The sequence below is a fragment of the Ptychodera flava genome, chromosome 18 (assembly GCF_041260155.1).
Source record: "Ptychodera flava strain L36383 chromosome 18, AS_Pfla_20210202, whole genome shotgun sequence".
Classification (NCBI taxonomy): Eukaryota; Metazoa; Hemichordata; class Enteropneusta; family Ptychoderidae; genus Ptychodera; species Ptychodera flava.
In genome coordinates, this window is record NC_091945.1 from 21010931 (window position 1) to 21029484 (window position 18554).

General features: G+C 36.1%; 1 protein-coding gene across 1 annotated transcript; it reads left to right on the forward strand.

Annotated features, from left to right (window-relative positions):
• Window positions 1–1379: 1379 nt before the first annotated feature.
• On the forward strand, window positions 1380–14281 carry LOC139117121 (uncharacterized). Its single transcript, XM_070679965.1, has 2 exons — window positions 1380–1482; window positions 11009–14281. Exon 2 carries the CDS (start codon window positions 11126–11128, stop codon window positions 13136–13138), a length of 2013 nt encoding a protein of 670 aa, XP_070536066.1. The 5' UTR covers window positions 1380–1482; window positions 11009–11125; the 3' UTR covers window positions 13139–14281.
• The last annotated feature ends 4273 nt before the right edge of the window (window positions 14282–18554 follow it).

The following is an 18554-nucleotide window of genomic DNA, read 5'->3' on the forward strand; positions in this document are numbered from 1 at the left end:
CCTCTCAGATTGCACCATTGCAAACATCAATTTCTCAAATTTTCGATGCAAGGGGGGGGGGACCCCCTCTCTGCTCTTCCCCTGGGGTGTTCTAACAGTTTTACTTAGTTAAAAAAAGACCTCTCAGATTGCATCAGACTGCAACATTGCACACATCAATTTCTCAAAATTTTCCACGCAGGATAGGAGACACCTTCTCTGACACAGTCCCCCTCAGCCTCTCGTGTGTTCTCCCCTGTACTTTCAAATTGCGCCCAGTCCGATATCCTAGTGAAAACCCTGTCATGATACCCATCCAAATTAAACAATACTATATGGTTGGATACTGGTTATAGCGTGAGCTTTTATATCAACATTTGTTGTGGCTTTGATTTCATTTTGTTAGTGTCACCTTTTCCAAATGTCACGAGATAACCCATGATGATCCAGCAGGGTAGGTCTACACCAGGATTTGAAAGGTCTTTACTATTGCTGTATTTTTGTAAATTTTACAGTTTATTGTATTGATATTTAACTTTTCTGAGTAGGGTTCAGTCAAAATTTATGTGTCAGAGAGGATTGTTACTCACATTTATCTCGGTTGGCAGGGGGTTTCGAGTTTCCTTTGAAATTCATCCGACCCCCCAGGCCGTACATAATGACGGCTCCCTAATCTGTTGTGTGGGGCGTGCACAAGTGGCGGACTCCATTTACGTGTAACTGATCAGATATTCGAAGAATACAGGTCGAACATAAAATATGTTGTTTCAATTCGAGGTCTAGTCCTTTTATTAAATTTAATGTTTACAGAATCCTGCGACTGTCTGTAAATCATTAATTTCATGGGGATTTCAATGTCATTTCACCATTTGATGTTCAAGACATTTTCAGGGGGAGTTAAATGCACTGATTTGTTAGTAAAACAATAGAACAATTAACATATAGAGTTTCATCAGAGTAAAATTCAGAAAATGCATCTATCGGCCAAAATAGCGAAATTAAATTCCAGTGAATAATGAATACTTTTACCGACAGTTTCCTCCTTTCGAAAACTGATCTTAATATTTGTTCGTTGATCGAACTGCCGTACTCTGAGAAACTAGTATTTGTAACTTTCCCTTTTGTTACCAGGAATTTCATGTGCTTTTTGTGTCAGTTTGCTGTCCTAAAATGTTGACAATGTATCGTCAAAACACCGCTGTCCTTGCGTCATACTGAAGTTTTGTCCGGTATACTAGACTGAGTAATGCCATTTTACAAAACCTGTATATCCATATATATAAATTATACTATATCCGCAAATTTTAAAATCAGAACAAATTAAAATGAAATCGTCCAAGAACTAAGAGAGCGTAAGAAGCAATTAAAACGAAAGCCCAGTTATGAATTAAGCCCATCTGTGGGGGCGCTCATGATACCCTAGATTAGCGTATACGGAAAATGGCGACAAAGCAAGGAGACAAAAGCCTCTTCAGAACAGCATATTAATCATCCGCTTTCCGGGTAAGTTCTGACTCCTCCGCTACAGGATGCTTCCCCTTATATCTGCAGCGTAAAATGGAAAGTTAACGAATTTTCCGAGCGCGCACTTTCGTCAAAATAAGCTGATTTGCGAGTTAGCCTTGTGGCTAAATAGCAAGATGGCTACTCTCGTTGTATGCAAAATAGCGTGTGTGAAGCTATCAGTGCTAAATAGCGAAACTTTATCGGCGAGGAATGTCCATTTTCTGAATATATTTGTCGAGATAAAATTCTTGTGTTTGGTGCAACGAAAGGTTATTTAAATATGCAAAATCCAAGTTTTCCATGAAAGACTCAGATTCCAAGATTTCTCGAAAATAGAACAATTGTATTTTTGTCACTGTTAGGAAAAATATTTAACATATGCTTATCGTGAAATGCGTGCGCATGTGTGATATCAGAGTGAAAGAAAGAACCTGACAGCATGCAGTGCTCTCGACGCCCGTAGTCGATGTTACACTAAAGTAATGACACGTAGCCTGAGCTGATTTGCAAGCTTCAGAAGTAAACATACTTTTTAAAAATGTTTATCATGTCGCCGATTTCTTCAAACGTAAGATATATAGTAGTGCATGCGTTGATATTGCATCGCGCATCGTGTTTCGGTCGCGTCCAAATTAGTCCGTGGGCTGGAGGGGCCTACCGTGCACCCCCCCCCACATCCCTACTACTTGGGTATTTTTTTGTTCTTTAGGACCTGCTGAACAAGAAAAAAGATGTTAACATTGGATATTTTGGGATGCACTACCTATCTCGGCTGGTTTTTGATTTGCATGTACCGCAAAAAATGGCGAAAAATGGGTAGGGGTAGGGGGTACTATATCCTCCCCTACATTGAGTAAACTAGCATGAAATAGCACAAACCATACATTTTTGGAAAGCTGAGATTCTGCTCTTTATGAGAAATACCACTTTAGCAAAATTAATTTGTGTACATAGAATAGGACGACTTTAAAATGAATTTTTTTGACAATTTTGAAATTTTTTACCCAAAATACCATGTAACAATTGTGATTTACTTGTTATTAAGCAAAATTTTGACAGCTTTTTGTGTTTGAATTATTTATTCCATCACATTAAACAAGAAAAAAGTGTTAACATTAGATATTTAACTATACACTACTTCTCCTTGAGTCAATTTTGAATTGCGTGTATCTGTATGGGGTGTGCAAAAGCTAGGGGTAGGGGTACAACATTCTTTCCTTGATGAAGTAAACTGGCTTGAAATGCCATATACCTTATAGTTTTAGAAAGCTTAGATACTGGTCTTTCTAAAATGCATAAAGTTTTAGTGAAAAAATATGACGTCATAGAATTGGATAACTTTGAATCGATTTTTTCTGGTAATTCAGTATTTTTAACCGGAAGAAAATACGATAACTATTGTTTCCTCCTTATGAAGCAAATCAAACACATTTATGGATGTTATTTACTAATTGCAATGTGCTGAAGAAGAAAATAAATGTCAAAATTGAGTATTTACCATGTATTATTGTCCCTAGTCACTAAAATAGCAAGTTTTGCTACATTGGTATATCGTGAATGGGCATTTTATTGTTATATGCAATGAACTAATGCACAGCCTTAAAAAGAAGACTCGAAAACGTGCACACATAGTCATATTGCCATTTTCTCTTTCAAGTAAATAGATTATAGACGACTGTCTATTGTTATAATTTAATTTTTAAATATTTTTCTATAAAATAATTTTGTTAAGCCGTATTTGGAAAATTGTCTATGCCTCCTTGTCTTACTTTATATACAGCAAGCATTACTAACAATATATTAGGCCGAGGCTAGAGGGGGCGTCTACGTGCACCTCCCCCCTCATCCCACAGGATAACAAACCTTTAATTTTCAGAAGCCTTGGGATCCCTAGAATAAGAAATGGGATTTTAACAGACAAAATATAGGGACTCAATAGCTGTTACGGTCATGTTTTGAAGGGTACCACAAAATCACGATTTTGTGACCCACGTGGATTTTTGTCAAACCTATCTTCTTGTACGTGATCTGCTGAGCTTACTGTTTAACATGACCTAGGTTATGGGGTATCATTAGAAAGGTGATTTATTCTTCTTGAAAATGATATATAGCAATATGCAATATCTTCTATAGTTTTCATGAAATAGGGCCATAATTTACCCCATACCCCAAAGTTTTATGTCACAAATTGCTGTCAAAACTAATCTAAATTCCACCAATTATTTACATATACATAATACAAAAGGCAATACTGTGTATTAACTTTGTGTTATTGGCTACAGGTACAAGTAGAAACTTGGAATAAACTTTCAACAGAAAAAATATTGGGATCCTGTAGCTGTAACAGTCATATTTTGAAGGGTACCGAAAAATAACTGTATGACTGACTCGCATTCGTTTTTGTTAAACCTGTCTTCTTGTAAGTCTTCTGCTGAGCTTATTTTGAACATAACGAGGCCAATGGGGTACCATTAGAAAGTTAATTTACTCTTCTTTAAAATGATATGTTGCAATATGCAATATCTTCTATAGTTTTCATGAAATAAAATCAAATCTTACCCCATACTCCAATGTTTTATGTCGCAAATTACCATCAAAACTAATCTCAGATTCTACCAATTATTTTCCTAGACACATTACAAAAGGCAATTCTTTGTATAAAATATATTTTATTTGGTACAGGGACATGTTAAAAATATGAGTTAGACTTTTAAGAGACAAAATATTGGTATTGAATGACTCTTACTGGCATGTTTTAAAGGGTACCGTGAAGTCAGAGTATTACCGACTCGCATATGTTTTTGTTAAATGTGTCGTCTTGTAAGTTTTCTGCTGAGCTTACTTTTTACCATAGCCTAGGTTATGGGGTGCCATTGGAAAGACAATTTATTTGGCTTTAAAATGACACATTGTAATATACAATATCTTCTGTAGTTTTTATGAAATAGGGCCACACTTAACCCCATACCCCAAAGTTTTATGTTGTATATTACTGTCAAAACTAGCATTTAATTTCGATAAATTCTATAAAAAAAGGCAAACTTTGAATGAAATGTTTTTTATTTGTTACAGAGACATTTCCAACTATGAAAGATACCATTAACAGGATAATTATTGTGATTTAATAGCTGTTAGCATCATAGTTTGAAGGATAGCAGGATATATGTTGCTGAAACCCGTGAAATTTTATTAAACAAGTTTCCATGAAATTTATCTGCCAACCTTTATTTTATCCGTAACGCAGATTGTAGGGTATCATTACAAAGCTTTTATCATTTTTTATTTTAGCATATGATAAAGTGCATTATCATCTGAAGTTGTAATGAAATGGCAAAAAACTTTCCCCAGCCCTTAGTTTTATTTGCAAACTACAATTCTGTTCGAAAACTTTGCAGTTTGCGAATTTGGGATATGGGGTAAGTCTGGTCCTATTTCATGAAAACTATTAAAGATATTTCATATTACAATATGTCAATTTAAGGCAAAATAAATTTTCTTTCCAATGATGGCCTATAAGATAGGTTAGAGTAAAAAGTAAGCTCAGCAGATGACTTACAAGATGACACATTTAAACAAAAACACATACGAGTGGGCAAGACTTAGACTTTACAGTACCCTTCAAAACATGACAGCAACAACCATTCATTCCTAATATTTTGTCTGTTAAAAGTCTATCTAATATTTGTAACATGTCTCTGTAGCAAATAAAACAGATTTCATACCAATCATTGCCTTTTGTAGTATGTCTAGGTAAAAGTTTGGTAGAATTTGAGATTAGTAGTGATAGTAATTTGCAATATATACTTAGGGGTGTGGGGTAAGTTTTGGTCTTATTTCCTGAATACTTTAGAAGATATTGTATATTACAATATGTCATATCAAAGAAGAAAAAAATACCTTTCTAACGATACCTCAATAGCCGGGTTATATTAAAAAATAGGCTCAGCAGATGACTTATAATAAGACAGGTTTAACCAAACGTATGCGAGTTGGCAATACTGTGAGTTTATGGTACCCTTCAAAATATGACTGTTACAGCTACAGCATCACAATATTTTTTCTATTAAAAGTTCGTTTCAAGTTTCTAATATGAACCTAAAGCAAATATACTAAATTTAATACAAATCATTGCCCTTTATATTATGTCCCGGTCAATAGTTGTCAGAATTTGAGATTTGTTTTGACGGTCATTTGGAATATAAAAACTTTGGGTATGGGTAAGTTGTGGTCCTATTTCATGAAAACTATAAAAGATATTGCATATTGCAATATATTATTTCAAAGAAGAGTAAATTACCTATCGAATGATGCCCAACTTGCTACATTATGTTAAAAAGTAAGCTCAGTAGAAGACTTACAAGAAGACAGGTTTAACAAAAATGTATGTGAGTTGGCAGTACTGTGATTTTGCAGTACCATTTAAAATATGACTGTTACAGCTACAGCATCTGGATATTTTTCTGTTAAAAGTTTATTTCAAGTTTCTAACATTTACCTGTATCAAATAAAACAAATTTGATATAAAGCATTGCCCTTTGTATAATGTCTAGGTAGATAATTAGTAGAATTTAGGATTAGTTTTGACAGCAATTTGTGAAAAAAAACTTTGGGGTATGGGGTAAGGTTTGGTCCTATTTCATAAAAACTATAGAAGATATTGTATATTACAATATGTCATTTTAAAGCCAAATAAATTGTCTTTCCAATGGCACCCCATAACCTAGGCTATGGTAAAAAGTAAGCTCAGCAGAAAACTTACAAGACGACACATTTAACAAAAACATATGCGAGTCGGTAATACTCTGACTTCACGGTACCCTTTAAAACATGCCAGAAACAGTCATTCAATACCAATATTTTGTCTCTTAAAAGTCTAACTCATATTTTTAATATGTCCCTGTACCAAATAAAATATATTTTATACAAAGAATTGCCTTTTGTAATGTGTCTGGGAAAATAATTGGTAGAATTTGAGATTAGTTTTGATGGTAATTTGCGACATAAAACGTTGGAGTATGGGGTAAGATTTGATTTTATTTCATGAAAACTATAGAAGATATTGCATATTGCAACATATCATTTTAAAGAAGAGTAAATTAACTTTCTAATGGTACCCCATTGGCCTCGTTATGTTCAAAATAAGCTCAGCAGAAGACTTACAAGAAGACAGGTTTAACAAAAACGAATGCGAGTCAGTCATACAGTTATTTTTCGGTACCCTTCAAAATATGACTGTTACAGCTACAGGATCCCAATATTTTTTCTGTTGAAAGTTTATTCCAAGTTTCTACTTGTACCTGTAGCCAATAACACAAAGTTAATACACAGTATTGCCTTTTGTATTATGTATATGTAAATAATTGGTGGAATTTAGATTAGTTTTGACAGCAATTTGTGACATAAAACTTTGGGTATGGGTAAATTATGGCCCTATTTCATGAAAACTATAGAAGATATTGCATATTGCTATATATCATTTTCAAGAAGAATAAATCACCTTTCTAATGATACCCCATAACCTAGGTCATGTTAAACAGTAAGCTCAGCAGATCACGTACAAGAAGATACAGGTTTGACAAAAATCCACGTGGGTCACAAAATCGTGATTTTGTGGTACCCTTCAAAACATGACCGTAACAGCTATTGAGTCCCTATATTTTGTCTGTTAAAATCCCATTTCTTATTCTAGGGATCCCAAGGCTTCTGAAAATTAAAGGTTTGTTATCCTGTGGGATGAGGGGGGAGGTGCACGTAGACGCCCCCTCTAGCCTCGGCCTAATATATTGTTAGTAATGCTTGCTGTATATAAAGTAAGACAAGGAGGCATAGACAATTTTCCAAATACGGCTTAACAAAATTATTTTATAGAAAAATATTTAAAAATTAAATTATAACAATAGACAGTCGTCTATAATCTATTTACTTGAAAGAGAAAATGGCAATATGACTATGTGTGCACGTTTTCGAGTCTTCTTTTTAAGGCTGTGCATTAGTTCATTGCATATAACAATAAAATGCCCATTCACGATATACCAATGTAGCAAAACTTGCTATTTTAGTGACTAGGGACAATAATACATGGTAAATACTCAATTTTGACATTTATTTTCTTCTTCAGCACATTGCAATTAGTAAATAACATCCATAAATGTGTTTGATTTGCTTCATAAGGAGGAAACAATAGTTATCGTATTTTCTTCCGGTTAAAAATACTGAATTACCAGAAAAAATCGATTCAAAGTTATCCAATTCTATGACGTCATATTTTTTCACTAAAACTTTATGCATTTTAGAAAGACCAGTATCTAAGCTTTCTAAAACTATAAGGTATATGGCATTTCAAGCCAGTTTACTTCATCAAGGAAAGAATGTTGTACCCCTACCCCTAGCTTTTGCACACCCCATACAGATACACGCAATTCAAATTGACTCAAGAGAAGTAGTGTATAGTTAAATATCTAATGTTAACACTTTTTTTCTTGTTTAATATGTGGGAATAAATAATTCAAACACAAAAAGCTGTCAAAATTTTGCTTAATAACAAGTAAATCACAATTGTTACATGGTATTTTGGGTAAAAAATTTCAAAATTGTCAAAAAAATTCATTTTAAAGTCGTCCTATTCTATGTACACAAATTAATTTTGCTAAAGTTGGTATTTCTCATAAAGAGCAGAATCTCAGCTTTCCAAAAATGTATGGTTTGTGCTATTTCATGCTAGTTTACTCAATGTAGGGGAGGATATAGTACCCCCTACCCCTACCCATTTTTCGTCATTTTTTGCGGTACATGCAAATCAAAAACCAGCCGAGATAGGTAGTGCATCCCAAAATATCCAATGTTAACATCTTTTTTCTTGTTCAGCAGGTCCTAAAGAACAAAAAAATACCCAAGTAGTAGGGATGTGGGGGGGTGCACGGTGGGCCCCTCCAGCCCACGGACTAAATCATTATGGAGACTGAGTACATGTACACGGTACCAACGAGTGTATCCATGATCGTGATGATCTGATGCTCTCGGTGTAGACAATGTATTACTGCCATGGTCCGATGATCATTCACAGGTTTATTACTGTTAAACAAAGAGAACTACATTTTTTTCTCTCCTGGTTCATCGCCATCAATAGAAAGTCAAAATCAAAGTCATATCAAGAGAGTTTCAAGATCGTAATGAAATCGTGGTGGTGTCATTTCGGCCCGGTTTTTCCAGAATGATCCTCAAAATTCTCAGAACAGGCTGATAATTTCCTGCTCTAATATTGTCTATATTAGGCGATAATGTATCAATGACTGATGTTATTTGATATCTAGTTAAAGGGAAAGGTGCGGTAACTTTTCATTTTTTTTTATTTCCACGTTTTTTTTGTATGTCAAATGCAAGTTATTGTTCAATCCCCAAAAGTATTTTCAAACACTTTCTATTTAATTTGTCAACACAGCGTCCATAGTGTAAAATGCATTGTTATTGTTTACATTTGAATTCCCGTCCAGACAAGAATGCGCTCATCAACAATAGCAATGCAGTCTAGCACAGACAGTAACGCCCTCCTTAACTGTCTATGAGTCTACACAGGTAAAAGCTGAGTTGACAAGCTGAATACCTGTATCAAGAAACTATAGTTGACATTTTAAACAAAAATTGTGAAAAAAAATCATCAAAGTTTTAGAAGTGAGGTACAAATGAGATTAAATATATAGCTACTGGCCCTGTAAGGCTCCAAAAAATGCTTAATTTCTTCCATTCTTTTGACTACAGATGTTATGGTATTAAGGCAGTATATGCCTCAAAAGTGAAAGACAAGCATTTGCTCTAAATGTCCTGGATGAAACCTTCAACCGTTCTCTTACTAAAAGTCAAGAATAAAAAATCAGGGGTCACACAGTTCGGTACTACCGTACATAAACAAATTACCTAAACAACTCCCGACATTTAAAATTCAAAATAGCGGCCATCACCGTATTACCTCCATAGGGAAGCATAAACTTTAGATTTTCAAAAACCGAGAGTTTTAAAATGAGCCCCCAAAATGTGGTAGACAAGAAAAGTATTAAAACTTAAATTGAATATATGGTGAAAATTGTCCTTACTCCAAGAGTAAGGAATTGAAAATTGAATTAAATATCTGTCCCTGAAGCACATTCTAACTTGAAATAGATGAAAGCTAGTCCAACTCCTCAGAGTGTCACATTTAAAATTCTGTGCACGAATATTTAATTAATGCATAATATAATGGAAAATGCATCCAATTTTGTTATTACTATAAGATATAGTCGCCTCCAGTTTCAATAAAGTTGTGTAATACTTTAAAAAGGACAATAACTGTAACTTTTTATAATATTTTCAGTGTTTTTCTTTTGTGCATTTCTTCTTCTCGCCAAAGTTTGTTGAAATGGAGAGTATTTGAGTGTTAGACTTCCGAGCAAAACACATGCAATACAATATTATCGTAGGAAAATGAATACTTGTCCATGATTTATTGATTGGTAAACATTGAGCATAACACACACATACAGTAATGGCTGTGTTGACTGATGGAACACCAGGGCATTTCAACATAATTTTGAGACCAGAACAAAGTTACCGCTTATGGAACTTAACCCTTTGACTCGAGTGCTGTAAATTTTCCCACCAAAATTTTCGTGCAACATTTTACCAATTTTTATGAGTTTTCTGTATTTGTTTTTATAATTTTGAAGCAAATAGACATCACATTTCAATGGCTACAGTTTTTTATCAAAATTTAAGCAAAATCTGAAAAAATTTGACAGGGGTATATTTTGTAAAGGTGACAAAAATTGACTTTGGCACTCAAAGGGTTAAAAAATAAAAATGTGGTATATGCTGCAAATATCTGAAATAGGATACATGTCTTTTGTTCTGCTGCATCAACTGAAATAAATAATACCAGATATACTCCATCCTCCAGAAATTTTTGTATACAAAGAATTTTACGCTTATTCAAGGGCCACTGATGGAACACCCGCACACGGATGAATCTTTCCATTTTATAGAATGCAAAATATTCAAACAAATACAGGTATATTGTTTTGTAGACAAACAAATACGGGTATATTGTTTTGTAGACAAATAATCCAGTTGACTTTGTGTATTGTCACTGCTACAAGCCCTGTATGTATTGTGTAGCTACAAAATGACCAGAAACAGGTGTAGCAGTGAAGTAGACATACTGTACAAAAAAACGACAACCAAATGCACAGATATATGAAACAAGAATTTTCAGTTGTGTATGGTCATATGAATTTAACTTGTGTTACTGGTGAATTTTGTATGTGAAAAAAGTGCTTTTTTAACCAAAGTGTAAATTTTAGAGATATTTGTTTGTTATCCATTTCAGGAAACATACAACTCATACTTAAAGGCATAGTCTAATTCATGTAATTTAGTTGCTGGTCTTGTGAAATCTTTTGAAATCAACACATGAGATACACCCAAGGATAATTCTAGATACAGTATTCATAACTTTTGCCACATTGAAGTTTATTCTTGAAATATTTATTTACAGATGATCCTACGAACGTGGAGTTTGGTAATGTTATAAAAGTGGAGTTGGATTTGGGAACAGCTTTGGAAAACTAAGTGCCCACGCTATTAACATTAAATTGTTAGAAATAGTCAAACCATGGCTGGATGTACAACAGAAACATTCAAACAGCAAATTGAAGCGGCTCAGCGTGTCTCTCTGGATATTCAACAAGTTGCCGGTGAGAGTGTCTTCACCACAGTGGAAGCCCTGGCCAATGCAGTCGGATGTCCTAAAGAGTTCATCTTTTTCCCTTTACTGTCTGTCTGTGCCAGCATGATGGGTAACAACGCAGTCATCCGGATCAACGCCGAATGGAAAGAACCTGCCATACTGTGGACTATGATTGCAGCAAAGCGTGGTGAGAAGAAGACAGCAGCCTTGGGGCGTATTCTCCAACCGATCCAGGAAATTCAATCTGAGCTACATCAGGAAATCAAGCGACTCGTTCCCGGGATCTCTCCGGGGCATCTTCCGCGTCTGTACATGGACAACTTGGAAAACGTTCAGACTGTCATGTCAAAGAGCGGCAGACAGATGATTTGTTTGTTTGATGACATCTCCAGTGTATTTCAAAGGCTGGAGTCCAGTGCAGGGGGTTGTACATTGTTAAATACGAACACACTGTCGTCGCTGTACGATGGCGTATCTTGGAGCAATCATGCAAATGAGTCAGCTGACTTCATGGACAAAACTTGCCTGAACTTAAGTGGATTCACAAGCCTGACCTCGCTTATTGAAATAATGCAGAAAACGGACACTGCCTGCCTGTTTGATAGGTTTCTGGTTTTCATACCACCATCAGTTTCGTACAACTTTAACGACTACCGAGCTGTTCCTGATCACATACCCAAACTGAAGAAGGTGTATAATGTCTTGAGGCGTATCCATCAACCTGAAGCGACAACCACACAGTCACCCATAGTGTACAGCTTTAATACAGAGGCTTTACAGCTTTTCGGGGACTACCATGATGAGTTTCGGAGGCGGATTTCCGAGTTTCCAGCAAGCGAGGATTGCCACAGTCTTTTCAGCAAGGCTATTGGGCAGATTGGGCGGTTATCAGGTACCCTACAGGCCCTGGAGAATGCCTTTAATGTCGTGGCCCGAAACGAGGAAGTCAGTCGGCGTCGATGGAATCAGACGATAACTATGGACAAAGTGTGGTGTGCGAGGGTCATCGTAGATTATGCGATTCAACAGAAACTTGCCATGTTGCCTGCAGAAGTGCGTCTCGTGACGGATGTGGGAACCACAGCAGAGGCGATGAGATATGTCCCGAACACCGCAAATGTGAACATGATGGCAGTGTCGTCGGCGCCAGAGCCGGTACCAACGAACATCATCGTTACTTCACCACGGACGGTCAGTAGCATGTCAACAAGCACCATGAACTTCACTCCACATACGGTGAGTGAAGCGAGGTACAAGCACGGCTCATTTAATCATCAGATGCGACCGAGTGGGATACAGTCAATCAGCAAGCGGCAAGGCACCAGCATCAAGCCGAGGTACATGGTGAACCGACGAACTTTTGGCGGCAGGGTCCAGCCCCTCAGCAAGATGACCTCACAGGAGGTACTCATGCACTATCCAAAGAAGATCAAAAAGATCTTAGAATTTCCCCTGCCATCGCTGTCGCTGTCCACCATCTCACAGAAGAAAATGATGCCGCGTCAGAACGGGGTGAAAAATGCATTCAGCACAGAGAGCGCAAAGGAGTTTGTCAGCAAGATAGCCGCCATGGGGTTCGGATCAGTGGAGCTGAAATCACACCCGCAGAACGGGAGGCGCTCGCATCAGTTTGTCAAGCGGAATTACGAGGAGATCCCTGAGGATGCCAAGGAAATAATAAAGAGACTGCGAGTCGACGTTGAGAAGTATCAAGAGTGCTTCAGACCGAGAGATAACCAAGTGCCTACCATAGAACACTACCAGGGAGTCGATGTACAGGATCTTCAGGAAGTGAACAAGTTTGAAGTTGCCCGATCTGACTGCCAGCAGGAGGACATGAACACTGTTATTCTTCACATACCGCCGTCGCTGGAAGACAATGTGACCCAGGAACCGGGAAACGCATGCGCCAAAGTAGAAACGTACCAGGTAGAATGAGGATAATTTTGGTAAGAAGTTTAGTGTCCTTAACCCTTTGAGCGCCAAAGTCAATTTTGGTTGCCTTAAGTCAATTTCTTTCAGATTTTTGCTAAAATTTTGATAAAAACCTGTTGCCAGTGAAATATGATGTCCATTTGGTCCAAAAGTATCAAAAAATTATAGAAAAATTTATTGTTGCACTAAATTTTGATGGGTAAAATTACAGCACTCAAAGGGTTGTCTCATGACTACAGGCATGGTAAATCAAGTAATTTGAAAAGAAAAGAAGTTACCCTTTCATAGTCATGGAAGATTATCACGAGGAAATCCAAACAGAAAAATTGGAAAAGTTGCCAACCAGGAAAATCAGTGTCTGCCCTGATAATTATGTCTCATGTACTGCATACCTTGCCTCTGGTCAGGGCAAACCTCAAATTTGAAACAATATCCACCTCTACATGGGAAAAATTAACTGCAAATTTCGTTTGCCCGACAAAAATTTTACCCGTCCTGGGGTGTAAGGGGTTGGATATTTCCAACAATGTATATGAATTGTATTAGGGTTGTACTACGGTAACTTCCCTCAGCCCTTCAAGTTCAATGATAATGAAGGAAGTAGAAATGATTAAGTCAGAGTTTTATGTCTTAAGCTTGTATACTCAGCTTGTACATGTGTAAACTTCATTGTTGTTGTTGACGAGCCAATTCTGGTCCGGACCAGAATTCAACTATAAACAATAACAGTGCATTTTACATGTATAGATGCTGTGTTGACAAGCTAAATACCGTAATTGGTGTTTCAACATGCTTGGGGCGTAGAGCAAGAACTTGCGATTGACATACAAAAACAAAAATAATGAAAAAAAAACCATCAAAAGGTACAGCCACTGACCCTTTAAATGCAAAATGGAAGTGCAAATTTTCAATAAAAAAGACAGCAGTTTATCTGTGTTTAAAAACTTGAGTGAAGCTATGCTCATTATGCATTCCACATGCAATTGTCAATGGCATCACACCAGCTTGCCTCAACGAAAGTTACGAACTGCCACCATGTGTCAGAACAGCAAACAAATCATGGATCCATTGCTAGGTCGCACAGTTCCAGAGGAGACATTCTGTCAATGGTCGTTTTGTTTTTTCGCCGAATGACTGCTAAGGTTTTCTGTTGCGTCGTTCGTACATTTATGGTGAAGGGATATCCCGTACGAAAAGATCAAAACTTGCTACATATTAGTACATATATGTTACAAATTTGATACACACTTTAATTGAACATGTGAAATATGCACCAAGTTTGTACTAGTTTGGTACACACTATGGGATTTTCACCATGGTAGTTGTGACATTTGTACCAAGCTTGTAGATATATATGAAATACAAATCAAGTTTGGTACGAACTTCAGATTTTTTTAGCTGTCCCACGTGGCACTGTTTTGTCACAGAATTGAAACAATGATCGAACTACGTACCCTGTGTTCATTGTACAAAATGACAAATTAATTCTTTTTTATTCAAAATTTTTTAAATACTCTCGGTGTTAAACACATATGAATTAGGTTACGCGTGGAATGCACAAATTTATAAAAACCATTGAGGTAGCTACCTCCATATCAAACCATTGCAACATCATGAATGAAAAACATCAAAAGTCAACTAAGCTGCCATTTTTCAAACAATTTCCTTGGACATATTTTAAATGATAAGGATCCAAAAATGGTACTCGAATTCCATTTAAAGACTTTTTTGTTCCGTTCACTAGTCGTAACCACTGAAAGTACCTGTCATGTGTCCGCCAAAACACATTCACACTCATACCAGTACTGAGTACGCTCAGAGCAGGGAAAAGTCATTGCCACGGCTATAAATGATTACTTGCATTATTACACATGTCCAAAAGACCATGGATCCCAGCTGACACCAAATGTCTTCAAATGATTGATTTCAAGTGCATAAAAGTTTGTAAAAAAGTAATATACTCTCCCATTTCTCGAGAAACTGACGTTTCAGATAAATGAGAGCATCGAGGTCACAGGTCACACAGCCTATTATGTATTTGAACTTCGACCTTACAAGATCACATGTCGTGAAGAGAGACACTTGATTGGCTAATTTGGCCAACACCAGCATTTGAATTCCACTGCACCATAGCAAGTCATGGATCATGCACTGCTTCAGCAGTCAAATTTACAACGTTTTTACCTGCCGTTTTGGGGAGAAATTGTAGACTATTTCTGTCATCCGACGATTAAGGGAACAAAGAAGAGATTTGGGAGTACAATTGTTGTTTGATGAAGGACACATTGCCTCCGTTCGACACCGAGAGTTTATGTAAGTTAAACACATTCAGTGGATCATGGATGTCCGTTAATACACTCAAATGACCTTGGACAATTCCGCGGGATTTCAGTTAAGTTTCAAGCTAGAGTTTGCTGCTTTGACACTTTCCATGCCACAGAGGACCATTTCAAACCAACCACTGTTCATTGAGAACATCATGATGACAAGAAGTGAGACTGTCCCTATCGATCATTGCATTGGTTCTTATGATAGAAACTCCACTGCATGCTGTGCATTGGACAAATCGGACATGGCAGAGTTATTTTCGTCACAGTTGTCAGTATCTTACGGTGGAAACAATATTTTGGACTCGGCGGAACTAATCTATCATCCAAGTGATGTGGAATGTGTGTGTGTTTAGTTGTTTGCTTTTTGAAGTTGGACTGAACACTAAGTGTCTGTTCAAATATCGCTGTTAAGTCAAGGTCATCCCATGAAGTTTTTATTTTTATTTTTTTTGTAGCTCTGGACAATGTTTTTCGATGATTTTGCGTTTTGATTTGAACATGTAATAATACAACATTAAGTTAAAACTCGTATGTTTTCCATGTACATTCAATCGGAAAGGTATTTTGAAATGTTTAAAGTGAATTTTATTAGTCAACAAAAGCATATATGTCACAAAAATTACAAAATTTTTGAATAAGTTTTTCATAGTTAACTATCTATGAGACTTTAATATTTTTTCACCACTCAGTTTCTATTTGGTACACATTTAAAAAAATTGTGATCTGTATGATCTTCTTTAAAGAGACAGAATTTACCATTTTTCAATCTAAATTCCATTGTCAGGGAATGTTTTGAATTAGAGTGTACTGTACATATATGCCAAAAAGAATATATTTTACAGCTCAATTTATGTATAAAGTACAAAGATTGTATGTTTATTATAGTAGAGATACTGTTTTATTCTGCAGTAATATATTGTGTTTTTTAGTTAACAAAATTTATTGTGTGAGAAGTTTTTTTTTTTACAGTGTAGTATAGTTGAATGTGTCGTAGGGTGAGTGCGTGTTGGATGTAGTAATATCCTCTCAACTTTTTCATAGATGTTCAACCTAACATCTGGATACATGACTCTAAGGTGAATTTTAGAATCTGCTGCTCACAAGGTAAACATATCTAAAGAGTGTACATTTATAAGCCAGTTTAGAAATTATCATTTGTATACAATACAATGGGGAGTAGCAGCACGATGATGTCATGTACCACATGTTGTGTGAGCATTACTTTGAAAAAGACGCTGTCAGGAATTACGATCATCTAAATCCCCTGAAATGTAACCAGGGCAACAGTATATGTCTGTTGTTGCTAAGGCAACAGATACCATGCCCACGATATTGAATCCCCCCCCCCCCCCCCCCCAACCACATCTCCAAGCTTGGTGCACACTCAATACAATCAAAAACAAAATGACCTCTACATTCTCTGTACAAACTTGGTGCAATGTTCATCACACTCTCCACACATACTTGCTGCAAACTTAGCCTATTTTTGAATCAAAGTGTATATAACTGACTAGCAAGATTGGTGCTTGTTTGGATGTCAGAATTTGTATCAAGTTTGTAACAATAAGGAATGCAAACTTGTGGCAAATTTTGATCTTTCGTAAGGGATGTCTTAAAATGTTTGCGGAATGTAAGTTTATGAGAATGCCGGGACAAAGGTGTGGTTTTAAAACCGGTTAAACTCAAACAAAATCAAGAATGCGTCATTCACTTCCTACGCCAAAGCATTGTCACTGAATCAATAATCGAGGTGTTACTTCTGATCAAACGAACTGTCATACATCATGCGTACTTTTTTATGTGAATATGTATTGTTCGTTTTTTTCTCTACATAATTCATGTATTCCATTTTGTTCACTAATCAGTATATGACAAATTGCATTCTGAGGACTTTATATTTTTGTGCATTTTGTCCAAAATCAGCAGTCTGTTATATACATGTACACAGAACAATTAAAACAATGGCATTTCAGGTACCAGAATAACATCTGAAAAGTACATGTATAAATACAGTTAAAGGGACAATATCAGTAAATTTTGTTATATTTTCATATTTTTTGTTCTCCAAAATCAATTGCATTTTCTTGCATTGCTTGTAAAAGTATAAAGGTGGAGGAAAAAAACATATTGCACAGACCTGCATGCATATGTTTGACACTACGTTTTTACGACGCATATTGTAAATTCTGTGGTTGCACGTAGCACTTCCACACACGATGTCGTTTTCAGTTTGTAGAGCCGGAAAATCCTTCATTAAGTCCTTAAAATTGGTTCAACATTTTTCTGCTGAGCTTTCACCCATGTCTTTTTTTTGTGTCATTTTAAATGCATTAGCTGCATGGCTTTTGGGATCAGTTTGGCTGATGGAGTTAATTCAAAGCTGGTTGGGTCAATGAGGTCAGTTACAACCATCTGAAGAGCGCCCTGCCAGTGATCGATCATATTAACCCTTTGAGCGCCAAAGTCAATTTTTGTCACCTTTACAAAATATACCCCAGTCAAATTTTGTCCAATTTTTTCAAAATTTTGATCAAAACCTAGCTTATTAAATGTGATATCCATTTGCTCCAAAATTATCTAAACAAATACGGAAAAATTAAAGATTGGTAAAATGTTGCACTAAAATTTTGGTGGGAAAAATTACATCACTCAAAGGGTTAAAGAATGAATGAAATATATGAATTCCTGTCTACATTTTGCCGAACAGTGAAATATCTGGCACAGTGACTTGCCCAAAATGATCTGGCTTTTGGGAGCTGTTATTAGTGGTTAGTTAATGGAGTTAATCCAAACCTGGCTAGGTCAATTGAATCAGTTTAAACAATCTAAAAAACCCCCCAAACGGCGGTCGTGAGAGCGTATGAAATATATAAATTCATGGCGTACATTTTGCCAAAAGGTGAAAATTAAGCATGTTTACTTACCCAAAAATCATGTTTTACAAGACAAGGGTAAAAATTTATTAAAAGCTGACAAAATTGACAATGGTAGGTTTGATGTTAAATCAAATAAAACCCTAAATACCTAAAATTTTAGTTTAATTTTATCAAATTTGGTAAAAAATAAATTATTCAATTCGTTTACACATT